The 16,730-nt window shown below is 46.0% G+C and overlaps 1 protein-coding gene across 4 annotated transcripts in view; it reads right to left on the bottom strand.

Moving 5' to 3' along the window:
* The window catches only part of Uqcc1 (ubiquinol-cytochrome c reductase complex assembly factor 1), a 92,495-nt gene that overhangs the window by 41,581 nt on the left and 34,184 nt on the right, over positions 1–16,730 (bottom strand). For all 4 annotated transcript variants that reach the window (XM_039105862.1, XM_039105861.2, NM_001109446.2 and 1 more), the window contains 2 exons: positions 16,343–16,400; positions 867–975 (listed from right to left, as the gene is read on the bottom strand). In XM_039105862.1, coding sequence (XP_038961790.1) covers positions 867–975; positions 16,343–16,400 — 167 coding nt within the window. The remainder of the gene's footprint in view (positions 1–866; positions 976–16,342; positions 16,401–16,730) is intronic.

Here is a 16,730-nt window from a genome sequence, read left to right on the forward strand (position 1 = left end):
TGTGGGCGTACACGAGAATGAGGTCATGCAGATAAAACAAACAAACATGCATGAGACTCAGTACCACGTATGTCCTATAGTGATCAGTTATTTTACACACATATGCACATGCACTTGTACACGTGTGCACTCGAGTACACACAACACACACACACACACACACACACACACACACACACACACACACACACGAGCACGGGTGTGCACACTTGCATGCTCCATATTCCTTTTTCTCGGACTAACCACTAAATTTACTAAGGTCTTTATTTTCAATGGATACTTAGGCAGAATATTCTAGGTTGCTAGTGACCAGGGTTTTCCTCAATCCCTGAGGACTGCTGGCCTTCATACCAGGATCTTCTCGTAAGGACAAACCTAGAGGGTCAGGTATGAGGGTGTGTGCCTACAACGCTAGCACTTAGATGGAGGCAGGAGAATCAGGAGTTTATAAGGTACACGAATCCATGTCTCAAGAAAATCAAAACCAACCAACCGATCAAAGAACTAAGGTAAAAGGGGAACTAATTCAAATACTGAAGTAATGTCAAGGGCAGTGTCCCTAAGTTAGATTACTATTTGTTTCCCCATTCTATCCTCTGCATCACCAGAACTCTCTCTACTTCTGTACACAAGATGTCCTCATACCAACAAACCACAATACTGTGCACAAACCCATAAATATCCGTGGTATGTCAGGCTCCCAAGGGGCAAGAAAAGTGACGCTAACTGAGCTGCCTCTCTGACATTCAGCAACACTTCACAGAAACCCAAAAGCAAATCCCCTCTAAAGCAGAAAGAACCCCAAACTCGGGTCAACCATTCCTTCATGGCGGTTGTCCAGGGTCGGCATCTGGGGAAGCACTCACCCCCATGACTCGGCCTCGCTGCTCCACATCTTCCCACATGAAATGAACGATGATCCGGCACATGTATTTCCCGGTGCGGCCTTCCTGCTTCATTCGGACCAGACACATCCTGAGGGAAAGCAAAACAGTCGCTGGATAACTGCATTTTCTATGCATTCACACAGAAGAGTGATTTTTAGCGTGGCGCATTGAATCAGAGCCCAAGGAGTAAGCTTCTTGCCATTAATATCCGTGCTATGTGAAAGCCATAGCTTTAAGACAGGGATACTACAGGCACTGTACGGAAGCCCATCCCAAGTGTGCACATTACATGTGACGATGCAAGCAGCACGCAGATGAGGATTCCTCAGAAGCTTCCCTCACACATGGAAAGAATCGCATGCGGTTGTTAGAGCATAATCAACCTGAATTCTCCACTCAGCTGGGGAAGATATCTGTTCACCACTAAAGGATTTTTAAATGTCGGCAAAAAATGTTCCTGTTCAGTGAAGTAGCCACCAGCTACTTGTGGCTACTGAGCACTTTAAATATGGCTACTCCAAGGATTGCAAAGATACAGTAAGAAAAAATTACATTTTTATACTGCTCATTGAAATATTATTCCATATAAGTTTAAATATAATCTATCACTGAATCAGTTTCAGGGGTGAGGACCTGGCTCAGTAGTTAAGAGCACTGGCTCGCTCTGTAGACATGAAGAATGGAGTTAGAGTCCCAGCGCCCACGTAAAAGGCTCGTGTGGCTGGGCATGCCTGTGACTGTGATGTCGGGGCGGGAGAGCTCCCTGCTCAGCTGGCTTTGCCCAAACCATGAGCTTCTGCAGAAGGGCAATCGAGGGAGGAAGGTAACGCCTCCCTCCGGCCTCACATGTGGATGTGTGCACACTCAAATGCACGCGCCGCTCGCCCCACTCCACCCCCACAGCAAAAACCTAACATTCTTTTCAAAATCACTTTTATTTCCTTTTCCTTTAAAAATGTAATTAGCAATGTAGAAATGCTTCCATTGTATCTGTGGCTTCCATTCTACTTGTCTTGGCTAATATCTGTTCGACATACAGACACGGAGAATATCACAATTACATTTCTATAATTATCAGACCGTTCCCCCACTCGATGCGACTTCCACTGAAGGAAAGATCAGGTTTTTGTTTCTTTGTTGCTTTGTTTTGAAACAGGGGGGCCTCAGTCTGCAGTCCTGGGTGTCCTGGAACTCTCTGTGTAGACCAGGCTGGCCTCAACCTCAAACTAAAGAGATCCTCCTGCCTCTGCACCCTGAGTGCTAGGACTAACAGTATGCATCGCTGCCCAGCAAGAATTTTGTCATTTTTATTAATTTAAATATATATTCAGGAGTGGGAGAGATGGCTCAGTAGTTAAAAGCACGTGCTACTCTTCCAAAGGACCAATAATCAGAGTTCGGTTCCCAGCACACACATTGGAAGACTCCCAACCACCTGTAAGTCAGACTCCAGGGGGATCTGAGGCTTCTGGCCTCACTCAACACTCAAGTGCACCAGCCCACCCACAGGTGCACACGTGCATGATTAAAAATAATAAAAAAGAATATATTCAAGGTTGCTAACTTTCCAAAGTATCCCTAATGTTATTCTTACAACCAAACGGAATTCTAGTGCTTTGAACTAGACATCAAGTGACTGCAACAGACCGAAGGACAATTCCTGCTACGATTATAGAATATCGCATCTGAATTGACAAGCCTATCTCCACACAGCCTTGCCCGACTGCAAGGGGCTGGAGAGATGGCTGAGCAGCTAAGTGTATGTGAGTGAGGCTCCGAGGAAGTCACGAGTGCGGAGGTCCACAGTGAATGTGTAGTTTGACCTGGGAATGGCCCTAGCTTGAGGATGCCCAATGCCTCAGATCCACTGGGAAAATCGCAGGAGCCGTAGTTAGCCATTCGACCCAGGGCAAGAGGAATGGCAAAGCTTTTCTTGGGAGTCAAAGTTTGGATGATTATTGCTATGCACAAAGACAAAGACTAGCAACTACAGCTTCCTTCTCCCGAAATGTCTGAGACTGCAGGACTGTAGAGCTCCTACTGAGACCAGCAAGCTTCTCCCCCTGGACTGAGGTTCCAGATCGTGGAGGTAGCAACACATTAGCTCCACTGTACCAGTGTCTGTCTGTCCACTCTTCACTCACCCACTGCCCCAGCAGCCTGCATGTACCGGAGTTCAGTTCCCAGCACTTACCCTGTAGCTCACAGTGGCCTGTAACTGTAGCTTTAAGGAAACTAGTACCCTCTTCTTCTGGCCTCCTAAGGTGCCCATACACATATACATAAACAAAACAAATCCTTAAAAGAAAATCAGCCAGGAGTAGAGGCATCTGCCTTTAGTTCCAGCAAAGGTGGAGGAAATCTCTGTAAGTTCGAAGCCAACCTGGTATACATAGAGTGATTCTGTCTCAAAGAGGGGGGGGGGGGGGAGGAAAAATGAAGGAAGGAGGGAAGGAAGGAAGGAAAAGGAAAAATGGAGGGAAGGAAGGAAGGAAGAAGAGAAAAGAAAATCAACTAGCAGGTTCCTATTAGAACAGGCTCTGAGGACACACACATGCAAATCCCAGTAGACAGGAGGTAGAGGCAAGAGGATTGGAAGTTCAAGACCAGCATGAGCTACAGAGCAAGACTCTGTCTCACTACTCTTCGTTGTAAAAGAAAAGTCTACACGCAACATTGGAATGATTAAAATCTACACGCAACATTGGAATGATTCCCATGCAACCTGTCTCAGCATCCCCATGACTAAATCGGGGGAAAACATACTTATCAAATGGGCAGATGACGAGATCATCACAAGAACAATGTGTTACATGACCCAACGTGAATGAAAGATAGCACCACAGTCTGTCTCCACGGACTGCACCACACAGAATCTGAGCAGGGAAAACACAAGGTCCTATACTTGGGTCTAGGAGCTAAAACTCCAGAGGTCCAGGATACATGAGTCACAACTACCTATGTAAAAGAGCCTTAAAAAGGGAGGGAGGGGAGAGGAGAGAGAGAGCGCTAGAACACACTCGATGCAAGACAATAGGGATGCCAACCCCAAATTAATGTGCTTTAGATACTGAAGTATGCTCCCAATGTGCAAAGCGAGACTCCAAAGCTGCTTGGTACTGATTCTAATTTTGAACATTATATCTCAAGAGACAAGCAGTTCCAATCATATTAAGGAGTAAGTTCTGTCCTCCTGCACCGTACTGAGACTATAGCTAACAATAGTGTAGTATATCTGAAGATGGCTAGAAGGGGCATTTTATATATTCTCACTCTACAGAAATAACACATGAGGCGGTAGGCACATTGATGACTCTGGTTTGATTATAACACAATGCACATGTGTCAAAATATTATATAATCTATAAATATGTACGATGGGCCAATTAAAAATAAAATTAAAACTAATAGAAGAGGAGGAGAAAAAAAGACAGAGAGCAGACTGGCAAGGAGGTTCAGCAGATAACGGCACTCGCCAGCCTGCCCTGACAAACACACATGCACACGAATAGTGGATAAATAGATGTTGAAAGACCAAAGAACATCTACCTCAGAGAAAGCAGGCGAGGGGCCTTAAATTTGTCTACTCAAGTATTAAAATCAAAACCAGAGGTTGGGTCAAAGAGAAAGTTTACTGAACAAAGTAAAAACTGTCCAGAGGGGAAGTAAAGATTTAAGTAACAGAATGGACAGCTTCGAAATTGGGAAAACAAGTTTGTTCATGAAAGAATAAATTTCTGGTGAGCATCAAACATTTTATTTAAGATTTACTTTTTTTTTTCCTTTTCTTTTCTTTTTTTTTCGGAGCTGGGGACCAAACCCAGGGCCTTGCGCTTGCTAGGCAAGTGCTCTACCACTGAGCTAAATCCCCAGCCCCAAGATTTACTTTTAAGAGAGAGTGTGCGTGTGTGCGTGTGTGTGCATGTGTTTGTGTATGTGTGTGTGTGTCTGAGTTCACATGCCCTCAGAGATCAAAGGCACTGGATCCCTGGAGCTGAGTTAGAGGCGGTTGTGAGCAGCCCAAGTTGAATGCTGGGAACCAAATTCAGAACCTCTGTAAAGCAGTATCTGCTGTTAACTGCAGCGCCATCTCTCCAGACCACAGCCTATGGCTTCCCCATCAAAGGTTCACTATAGACCTCAAGTGGATCTGTTGGCAATTTCATTCTAACTCTTAACCTCTGAACCCAGTTAGTACCTAAGATACGAGACCTAGGGACCATTGTGGGATGATATCACAGGTGAGGCAGTTACAAGATAGAATGAGGCCTGTCATTGGATGAGAAGGAAGAATGGGCGGGAGAAAAGTGTGAAGGAAACAGGAACGGAAGAGGAGGGAGAGAAGCTCCAGCAGAGAGAACATGGAGGCTGACGTTAAGATTCCACGCTGCACCTCTACAGGTTGTTATGAATGTTCTTAAGGGATGGATGTGTACAGGGCTTTGTATGTTTAGGTGGGCAATTATATCTTATCAATTGGGTCAAAGGTTATTGTGTTGTGTGTTCTTTCATGTAGTGATTTAAGGGTGAGAAAGTGTGGGGCGGCTGGTCTGGGGCACCGCAGAGTTGGGAATGTGTGTTTCTGGCATGGAGGCAATCTGCCTTGGGAACTAGGTAGGTAGAGAGATGGCTGCCAGGCTCAGAGAGAGGCCTTCGGCAGTGTGATATGGGATGGAGCAAAGCGGGTGAGAGGCTTTGCTGACTGAGACTTAAGAAATCCAGCAGATATCTTGGGGGACTGCAGTGCCGGGCCAAGTGGGGGTAAAAGACAGCATTTTATTTTTTATATTTCTACAACAACAGACCATAACAAAACAGGCTGTGAAAAGGTGACAGCACATGACAGAGAGCACCCTGCATAGCAAAAATGCACTGGACAAGGCTCAATAGAACTTTTTTAATAAATTAATCAGTTTGTTCTCGTCAGCCTCTCTCCTGAAAAGACGCAGTGTATTTTGATGCTTACCTGTCACAGGAGCCAGTTCACACCAGCAACGGCGAGGTAACGGAATTCTTCATTTATGTGAAAATTCTGTCGTCTGTTAATACACCTGCCCACCGAGGTTTAAAAGGCACAGTTCTTTTTCAGACCATACACTTTCTTCCCCCCCCCCCCCCCCCCGGAGCTGGGGACCGAACCCAGGGCCTTGCGATTGCTAGGCAAGCGCTCTACCACTGAGCTAAATCCCCAACCCCGACCATACACTTTCTTAACTATATCAACATGAGGTGAGGTTTTTGGGGTTTCCCAGAACAGCTTGTTCTAATGTCATTATAAGACAACTGGCAGCTCAGCTAAAAAGGTCATATAAAATAAAGGAACTCTCAGGGCTGAAGAGATGGCTCAGTAATTAAGGGTATTGATTGCTCTTCTAGAGTTCAATTCCCAGCACCCAAATGGTGGCTTATGACTATCTATATAATGGGATCTTATTTCCTCTTCTGGTGTGTCTGAAGACAGAGCGCTCACACAGAGAAGGAGGAGGGGGAAGGAGAAGGAAGAAAAGGAGGAGAAGGAGAAAGAAGAAGAGGAAGAGGAAGAAGGAGGAAGAGGAGGAGGAGGAGAAGGAGAAGGAGAAGAAGCAGCAGAAGCAGCAGCAGCAGCAGGAACTCTCAGCTGATTGACAATTTACCCAATGAACATAAATTGAGCTCCTACTATGTGTAGGAACATGGCTGAATGACTAAGGAGTACACGGATGGCAAAGACATGAGTCCAAATTTCAAGCCATGTGTCTCCTAAGAGAAACAAAGCACACAGAAGCAACAGAAAGGGGCTGGTAAGATTCCTCCATGGGTAAGGGCACTTGCTGCCACGCCTGACTCCCTGGAACCCACATAGTAGAAAGAGAACTGACTCCCAAGAGCTGACCTCTGACCAACACATGCAGCACACCATGACACATATTCACACATGTGCGCATAAACACACACACAAAATAAATACATGTAAAATTAAAGAAGGCAGTGTCTTAAGACAAAAACTGTACAATGGAGTCTGAAAGGTTACCTTAGGATCAATGGGATCTGAGAAAGCTTGAGGGGAAAGGAAACATTATACGTGGGCCTTGGAAAGATGAGCTGAAGTGAAGATAGGACAAATGGTAAAGGCTTCTGAACAGACAGAACTTGGAGAACAAAGGTAGGGCCAAGGGAAAAGTCAGCGTGTGTCAAAGGAACAGTGATGGCCTCCATTTGTGGCTAGGGAGAGTACAAGCAGCAGGAAGGTGATGCCAGAGGAGTCCTGGGTGGCTTTGAAAGATCATGCTAAGAAAGTGGCTTTCTGTGGGCTAAGAGACTGCTGGGCCGCTCGGAGGAGAAGCCCAGGGAGAAGGACCTGCCGGCATTCAACAGCTGAGTCACTGAGAAGCGAACTCTCCCTCCCAGCCGCAGCACTTCAACTAAATATCAACATCGCCAAGGCTGGAGAGGGACAACTTGGAGGAATTCTTTCATTGTCTGGACCTGGAAATACAAGACTGCACTGCCTCTTGAGAGAAATATAAACAGTGACGTTTGCTTTAAACTTCCATCGTTAAAACGTTGGCGCTCATAATAGTTTAGAAAACGGGGATTGAAGGCTGTCAACAAGAGAAGTTCAAATTACTCCTAAAGCACTACACCAAACTCGTCCATGGATATGTGACCAACGCAAGCACCAATCAGTATAAACTCTACAGCAAATCTCTCCTTACAAAACCGAGGCAAGAATCGCTTTTCCTATCAGAACGTACGTACAGGAAGCTCCAGTGTCCTGTCAGGAAAATGTAAGTTCTGAGCCACAGGCTCTCGGCCACCCGCACTAACTAAAAGCTCATTGATTTCCCCTATGTTAATCAAACTCTATAAGAAGTTAGAGACAAAGGCCCATTGTGAAGAACTTTTGTAGTTACTCTCCCAAGAAAAGAAAAGGCAGAGCTGAAGGCCAGGCACATGGGGTGACACAGGCAGCTTCCTGGGATATCCTGCAGGGTGAACAGCTCCTTGAACATCCTACCTTAAAGCTCATGGCATTCTGTTCTTCCCCTGCTTAGCTCTGAACCAACTGTACAAGGAATGAAAAGGAAGACCCCTCCCTACGCCTTCCCAAGCAGACTCTCCCTGCAGCAGGAGCCTTCTGTACAGTCCAGACACACACAAGCTCCAGTGGCTAAGTCTGCCTTTCCACGAAGGCTGGCAGCTTTTCCTTTCTTCCCCCCACGGTACCACCTACACACTCTATTCTGACATGAGACGTGAAGAGGTGAATCCCTGGGGACTCACTGGCCCTCTAGCCAAGCCCAGGCAGCACAACACCAGGAGACTCCACCTTAAACAAGATAAAAGGTGAGGACAACACTCAAGGTTCTCCTTTGGCCTCTACCCAGGTGTAAAGACATCAAAACCAACCAATCAACCAAACAACCACACAATAACCCCAGCAGTTAGACTAATATCTGGTCTAGGCTGAAATCAGCTTATCCAGCAATTTTTAATATTCTAAAAACGACTAGAAAAAAGCTTAAGGAGCAAAAGAACAAACGCTGCTAAGTGTTATAGATGCTTCTTTCCTTCTCTCAGAGCTTTGATACACACACACACATACACACACACACACTCACAATACACATACACACTCACACATACACACACTCACAATACACATACACACTCACACATACACACACTCACACACACACTCACAATACACATACACACTCACACATACCCACACACTCACAATACACATACACACTCACACATACACACACACTCACACATACACACACACTCACAATATGCATACACACACATACACACACAATACACATACACACACACTCACAAAACACATACACACTCACACACATACACACACAATACACATACACACATACACACACACTCACACACACTCACAATACACATACACATTCACACATACACACTCACATATACACACATTCACACATACACTCACACACACATACTCACACATACACACACACATATACACACACACTCACACATATGCACATACTCACACACACTCATACACACACACACACACACACACACACACACACACACACACGGCCAATATGCACATGATGCACAGACATGCATGTAAGCAAAACATACATACACTTAAAAGGAAAATAATTTTTAAAAGATTTTTAAGAAGAAAAAACCCCAGGTCTAGAGCATAATCCCCCCCCCCCAAAGTTACAAATCTAGTGTCAACACTGAAACCTGCACCTAGAATTATACTTAAATTTGCTTGCCTCACTCAGTGACCAGAACAAACCTCCAGAATCTATTGGCTCTGTTTTCTTTTTAATCCGCACAGGGCATAGTTTTAAAACTGGCATCACACTAGAAAAAGCATATTGGAGGATTGGTGAGATTGCTCAATGGTTAGTAACACGGGCTGCTCTTGCAGAGGACTGGAGTTCAATTCTCAGAACTTACTTGGTGGCTCACAATCATCTATAACTCCAGTTCCCGGGATCCAATGCCCTCTTTGACCTCTGAGGGCACCGGGTACACATTTGATGATATATACATATACAGATGTGCTTACGCTGATACAAGCTTACCTGTAAGATAAAAGCCACTCCTAGAAAGGAAGAAACCAAATCCTACTAAAGATAAATACAGAGCCAGGCATAATGTTGCAAGTCTGTGACTCCAGCACTGGAGAGGCTGAGGCGAGAACACCCTAAATTCTAGGGCAGCCTAGGATACACAGAGACACCCTGACTCAAAAAAACACAAAGGTAGATAATCTTTGGTAATCGCCACCAAAAAAACGTTAGGGTTAGGGATTAGGATTAGGGGTTAGGGGTTAGGACAGAACAGATTAAAACTCCCAGGTAAGACCCAAAGACGAGACACCAGTCGGAAAGTGAAAGTGAAATTAATGAAACCCATTCACAACTTCTCATCTAAAGACTCGATGACCTAAGGCCTAAGACCAAGCTAACTCAGGCCACAGGCTGACTGTACCGCAAGAGTTAGCATGAGTCAGTCAGCTTGGAAAATGCTGAATACTACGTTTACTACATTTACTCAACTGAACCAAACAGCTCAATCCAATACTGGGTTGACACTGTGAATGTGCTCCTTATACTAAAGGCTCGTGTTAAATTGTTTGGGCTGGGGCGGTGGGGAGGGATTGAGGCTCAGACTAGTCTTGAACTCCTTGATCCTGTTCGTTCAGCCCCGTACTGCCACACCCGGTCCTTTGTTAAATGCTAAAAAGGGCTCTTTGGGGGAGGGAAGGTTTACAGACTAAAACAAATGACCCTTAAGAATGCAAAGTAAACATGAAAAAGAAAGTAATGATAAAATTCTTGCATTAACCACTTGTTTAACAAGTCTCTGTGAGCACCCACTCCAAACGCAGGCTGATTGGTGAGCTGTGCTGCAAGTCTCCATGCTCCTCCCACAGTTGCTGATGGTCTTAAACCTGCAATTTATTACTGAGGTTTTAAGCCTCTTTAAGCCTCAGCCCTGTCCCTGTCTCTCAGTGATCCCAGTGGCTCATAAATAATCCCCATCTCCTTTACATATAAGGAAGGCGAAGAACCCTGCTAGCAAAGTAAAGGGAAACAGGAGTGTTCAAGCCTTCCTCTGATGGCTCCCCAGGCTCTGTATAAGGCCAGCCCGGAGACCGGCTCTACACTAGAAGGCCTGATGCGTCTGTGCCTATCTCCTCCCTCTGCTTACACAACTATTTATCTAGTACAGCTCTCTGCCTTTCGAGTGCTTAAGTCACACAGCGGAGAGATGAGCTGAAACGCAGCTCAGGCTCCCCCCAAGCCGTGTCACACACACAGTTCCTTCGACTCAGTGAGGCCCAGCACAGCAGCCTCTTCCTGAGAGATCGTCCCTGTCTGCATGGTCAAAACAAGAGTCTCTCCTCTCTTCCAGCCAAGAAGAAAGGCCATGGGGTTGGGGATTTAGCTCAGTGGTAGAGCGCTTGCCTAACAAGCACAAGGCCCTGGGTTCGGTCCCCAGCTCCGGAAAAAAAAAGGAAAAAAAAAAAAAAAAAAAAAAAAAGAAAGGCCATGACTCTTCCCAGCATCAACTGAGAGGGCAGAATCCTTGTGGTTCCTAATGCTGATCTCCTGCCACATTTTTGTCAGCTCTGAACACCCTGTCTCACACAACCATGTTTGGAATTTGGACTTGCTCAACCAAATCTGCTGTTGAGAGGATCTGATTCTGAATTCTGTGACCAGTGGGCAAGTGAGCAGGTCTGCCACACTGACAGCTATAAAGGAATCTCCAGTGGGATTTTTATAGAGTTTCTTTGTCTTACTTGATCTTCTACTGAGGCCTGGAGAGAGAAGCCAGCATGGCCACACTCAGGCCTCTTAGTTGACTAAGGAGTGGTTTGTTTATAGGTGAGCTGGCCCACTGACCCTTTCCTGGGGCTATGTACACGGCTATCTCTAGTGAGTTTCCTAAACTTCCTCTCTAAGCTTTCTAGGGGGAGTTATGGTAACCACCAGACTTCTCTGTGGCATAAGAAATAAAGCAAAACCCATCTCACCTGACATGAACTACCATAAGCTACACAGGGCTTGCAACCAGATCCATAAGATCCAGGTCTTGGCTGGCGGGTACCAGGGTACTAAAGGTCATGTGCTGAATAAAACGGTTCTGTGAGGGCCTTTGTTTGAACAAAAACAAAGGAACTCAACAACTTACGTGTGTGGATGAGAGAAGAGCCTCTGCTAGGAGAAGGAGGAAGAAGCTGTGCACATGGCCCGGCACACCATATATAGCAGGCCTGAACTGCTGGAGTCCAGCAGGAGCCTGGATGCCCTACAGCTACATCAAAACTGCCAGCGTGGTGTTAAAGATGCTGCCGATGCTTGCCGGGCAGTTCTCTGGCTGGACTGTGACGGGGACAGTATGTTTTCCAAGCCCGTTCCCGGCCATACCTTACTTCCTTTTCTTCTTTGCAGGAGTCTCACCTGGCTCCCCTAATGCTCACCCTCCATCTTTCTTTGGCCCTTGAAACTTCTTTACAAGTTACTTCTGGGGGCCGGAGAGATGGCTCAGCGGTTAAGAGCACTGACTGCTCTTCCAAAGGTCCTGAGTTCAATTCCCAGCAACCACATGGTGACTCACAACCATCTATAATGAGATCTGGGGTCATCTTCTGGCCTGCAGGCGCACATGCAGACAAAAAGCTGTATGATGTATACATAATAAATAAATTAAAAAAAAGTTACTTCTGACTCTAACAGTTCAGGCTGTCCTCTGGCTCTGGACCCCTGAAGGTCAGGGATGGCAGTCCTGACACATCTACTACTCCCAGGGCTTTCTAGGACACAGACAGTGAATGCCAAGAAAGGCCACGCTCGCTTCAGAGCTGGTAGTCTTTTCTGTCATTATTTGCACTAAGAAAAAAAGACCCCTGTCCCTTTGGCCACCAAGAAGGCACACCAGGGCATTAACAGTTCACAGAGTCAGCTTTGGGCTTGTCTCAGAGTCTCCACTGCTATATGGGACATAAAGTGACTTGTGACAAATGTCATCAGATCACCAGAAGCATCCCTGCTTGTGTAAAACAAGGGAACTGAATTAGAGACATGGCTTTGAAAACTGCCTTCTGGGTTTCCAGGAAGCTGCTTCAGGGCCCTTTTGTGCAGGTATGCCACGCGTGTAAGAAGTGGCCACATCATTTCCACACCCTTCACCCCAAGCAGCAACCTTCTCATCCACTTACACAGTGTGGCTGACACGAGAGTTACTGACTTCCGGAACTTCAAAAACTTTCACAGTGAAAGAACAAATAAGGGCATTTATAACTTGAATTTAAACATTACAAAATGATGGTGGGCAGGCAGAGAGACTGAGACTTAAAATGATGGCTCATATATTAATAATAATAATAATAGTTATTATTATTGCTTATTTTTTGCTTTGTTTTTTAAGACAGGGTTTATCTGAATAACAGCCCTGGCTGTCCTGGAACTCACACTGTAGACCAGGCAGAGATCTGCCTGTCTCTGCCTGAGTGCTGGGATCAGAGGCCACCGCTGTCCAGCTGCATTGTTCTTTATTAAGGAGAGAGGAATAAAGCACAGTGGCAGACACCCTCCTTTGGGCTCTGCACACAAAACACACATGCAGACATATACACATGCGCAAACACAAATCATGTAATACAGATATGGATGTATCAAAATATTACACAGTTCATTTATAACTTTTATGGTTTTATATATCAGATTTTTAAACTTAAAAATTGTTTACAATGAGAAGAACTACCAAAGAATCTCAGAAGAACTGCCGTCAGAGGGAAGGGAAGGCTTTACAACGAACAGAATGCCTTAACTATATATTGAGGAAAGAACCAGAGTGTGCCCAGCCTAAGAAGGGATATACTAATACTAAGTCACCACAGAGTGGGAGAGACAGAGCAGTCGAGGTACACACTGCATCTTCTAGGACATGAATGGTATGCTCAGCTCACACGCGGGAGCAGAGGTGGCTATCAGGGACTGGGGTTGCACCTTCATGAAAGCAGTTTGGTGGGTTAAACCTGCAACTTCTGGGTAAAATTAGTCCAAACAGACTAGGAAGTACCAGACACTTCCTGATGTTGAGAAGACAAGCTTTGCATGTCCGCATCCCACGGGAGCATGCATACTGGTTACAAAGTAAATTCATTACTGGTAGCTCAGGGTCAGAAGAGTTTGCCGGAGGAAACTAATGACTGACTGACTGACAGGGCAAGGCGAGCTCCCGGGTCTCTGGCACAGGCACCTGACTGGACACACAGTGGCTGGCTGGGACAAGAAGCCTCGCAGGAAGGCTGTTCTATCAAGGCCACGTAGGGATGCTCAGTAACAACGGCATCTCCTTCAGCAGCTGGAGTCAATACTGACCTTGCTCAGCAGAGACAACGGACACACGGTCAGCAGCGCTGCAAGCTCACTGAATGGACAACTAACAAAGGTACAGAAGCGAGTCTGCAGCCTTTAATTTCAACCCACAGAAAAAGTATGGGACCAGAAAGAGTGGACAGGAGAAGTGTAACGTCATCGGGTTACAGGACTGCTAGCATCCGTCCCTATCTCACCTGCCAGTAAGGGCCCAGCATCTGTGGGTGACGATCACCATGGGACCAGGGGATCCCATTTTGGAAAGCCTCCCATCAGGGTACTTTCCTTTACCAGGAGTCTGTCTGCTGTGGTTTTGCTCGGTGGGGATTTGTCCTTACGACTGTTTCCCAAGCCTCCAGACCTCCGAGTTTCCTCGCCTCCTCCCTCACAGGTACCACGATTCGTGTTCCTCTGGTGTCCCTGCTCACTGCACTCTTAATTACAGTTTATACTCTGGGATCTCAGAGTTGCGGGAACAGGATTAGGAAAGTACCCAACTTTCCTACAGACTTGTTGGACAGATCCATCCCTCTTCTAACTGTTTTTATTCCTTAGGAAAAGGAGCGCCCACAGTTCTCAGAAAATCACTGCACTACTGGGCCGAAGACCACTTTTCTGGTGACCCTTTGACTACATTCTTCCACAAACCTACCCCAAATACTTCAGCCAATTGGCTGCCTTCAAATACTCCGAGTTCTGTAGGTCCCGGACTTCCCTCCTGCCACTGAATCAGATGAAGGTCTACCTTCGTGCTTCTATAGCTTTTCTTTGGGCTTTTCTTCAGACATTTTATTACCATCTATTATAGACAACAGCCCTCCAGGCCCGCCTTCCACCACAGTTTCCTGAATGTGTGAACTGTAGCACAGCCTTCTCTCCAGCACCTTATGGTCCCGAACACACAGTAGGTCTCTGACAAGGATTTGCTGATTCAAATAAAAAAGGCTGCTGAGACATTCTACCAAAACCTACATAGACAGTAAGAAGTAAGAGCAAGGAAGGGGTCGGAGAAAGACAGAGAACAGATGCCCCCCTTCTACTTAACTGGTGGTGGGACACCCCACTCCTCTAAAAGGGTTACCTTCAGCAAGAAGAGCTGAGTAGACACAGTTTGGAAAGTTTAAAGAAATCCAAGTAATTTTAAGGCTCTCTCAGCCATTAGTCAGGTGTTGACCTTGGGATGTGGTCACAGGGATTATATATTTTATTTTGCCATCCACTCCCTCTCCCACTCAGATACCTCTAGCTATATGGGCAATAAAGAGTCTTTCATACAGGCTCTGAATATTATCATTGAGCTCCTCTGGGGACAGCTTAGCCTTCTCGCAACCCTCCCGCTTTCCAATGAGTAATTCTACCATCCAGTCCTCAGCTCTTAAAAAAAGTAGTTTTCTTCTCAATGTATCCAGTATCCCTCCCTGCACCCTGGGCTCAACCCTCACCATGGACACCAAAGGCAGACAGTGTGCCTTCTCAGCCGCCTGACAAGCGGTACAGTATCTACCTGAGGACTAACAGTGCTAGGACCGGTTCCAACAGTCGGAGCGCACCCTTCTCTCCTATAAGCACCACTTATATACATTGTCCAACTTAGCAATACAGTTTATACCTGGCCTATCTCCCTCACTGGGCTGGCCTTCTTGAGGGCCAACCCTAGGACCCAGCAAAGTGCCCAGGGCACAGTGTCCCTTTTATAAACTACTGGTTTAGAAGGTTCAAAAAAAAAAAAAATCATGAAATAAACTGCCCCTTCAGGCTCCTCAGCCAAACTCAGGGAAGATGTGAGTTTGGAAAGAGGAGCTCCGCAGAGACTATCAGGACTGAGCACCGTTATACAGTAGCCAGCCTGTGGTGCAAGGCTCAGCTAAAGGCAGGCTCGGACAAGGGTCCTTTGACAGGCAGCCATCCCCACACTCCAGAGTACTCGCTACGGTCCATGTAGTAACCAATTCTCCAGAGTTTACTCCCCCAAGACCTGGCAGCTCCCCCAGCCCCCACCTCAACGACTCCTATATACCCCTTTGACCTTTAATGCTGTGTAACCGTAGATGAAAAATGGATTTGGTGGGGGGAGGCTACTTGACAGCTGAAAAAAAAATACTGTTTAAGGTGTTAAATATTTTCACATGCAAAAAATCTGGCTTGACTCTAACCTGCATGCACACTCAGAGGCACAGGCGTAAATGTCAGTGGTATAATTTGTTATAGGTTTCTGATGACCAGAGATGAAAATGACCACGGATTCTCACAATTCAAACCACTTTTACGTAAATGTGAACTTTCCTAAAACAGCCGAGGGAGGGAACTTTTCCATCCAGCCTCAGAGAGTCTCTTAGAGGCACTGATAGCAGTATTCATGTTGTTAGGTGCTCTTTGAAAAAAAAAATATTACAAATATTAGCTTCTTTCTGGGTTTATGCTTTGACCTTTAATAAAAATGGGCTTCAAGGCGCCAGTTATGAAAATGAGAGGACAGGTTTTCACGCCTGAACAAGTGCCATTCATATAATCAGACCCGAGGAGAGTTGCATCTCAAAGCACACACATGCATATGATGACCTCACTTACCAGACGTGAAGCAGGGTTATAAGAAACCAGGAGTTGAATGTGTCGGGCATCTGACACCCTAGAAAATAACAGTATAGTGTAAATAGGTGAGGCTCGGAGGAGGCAGGCTGACTTGTTTTAACCACTGTGGGAGTCTGTTCAGCCAAACATAGGGCAGGATGTTGTTTCTGATTATGCTATTGTGAGACCGTGGGATGGGGCACTGGATGCAGACAACCAGCCTTCTAGCTCCAGCCGTGCTACCTACCCCCTGGCAGCCTTGGGCAGACTGCTTCTTCCCTCTGACTTCCTCGTTTTACACTCAACATGGCGGACACGACTTCTTAACGTTCCTTCCAACTTCATCGAGTTCTGTGCTAGTCTCCCTTTCTTGGCTTGAGGTCTGAAA

The sequence above is a fragment of the Rattus norvegicus genome, chromosome 3 (genome assembly GCF_036323735.1).
Source record: "Rattus norvegicus strain BN/NHsdMcwi chromosome 3, GRCr8, whole genome shotgun sequence".
NCBI lineage: Eukaryota > Metazoa > Chordata > Mammalia > Rodentia > Muridae > Rattus > Rattus norvegicus.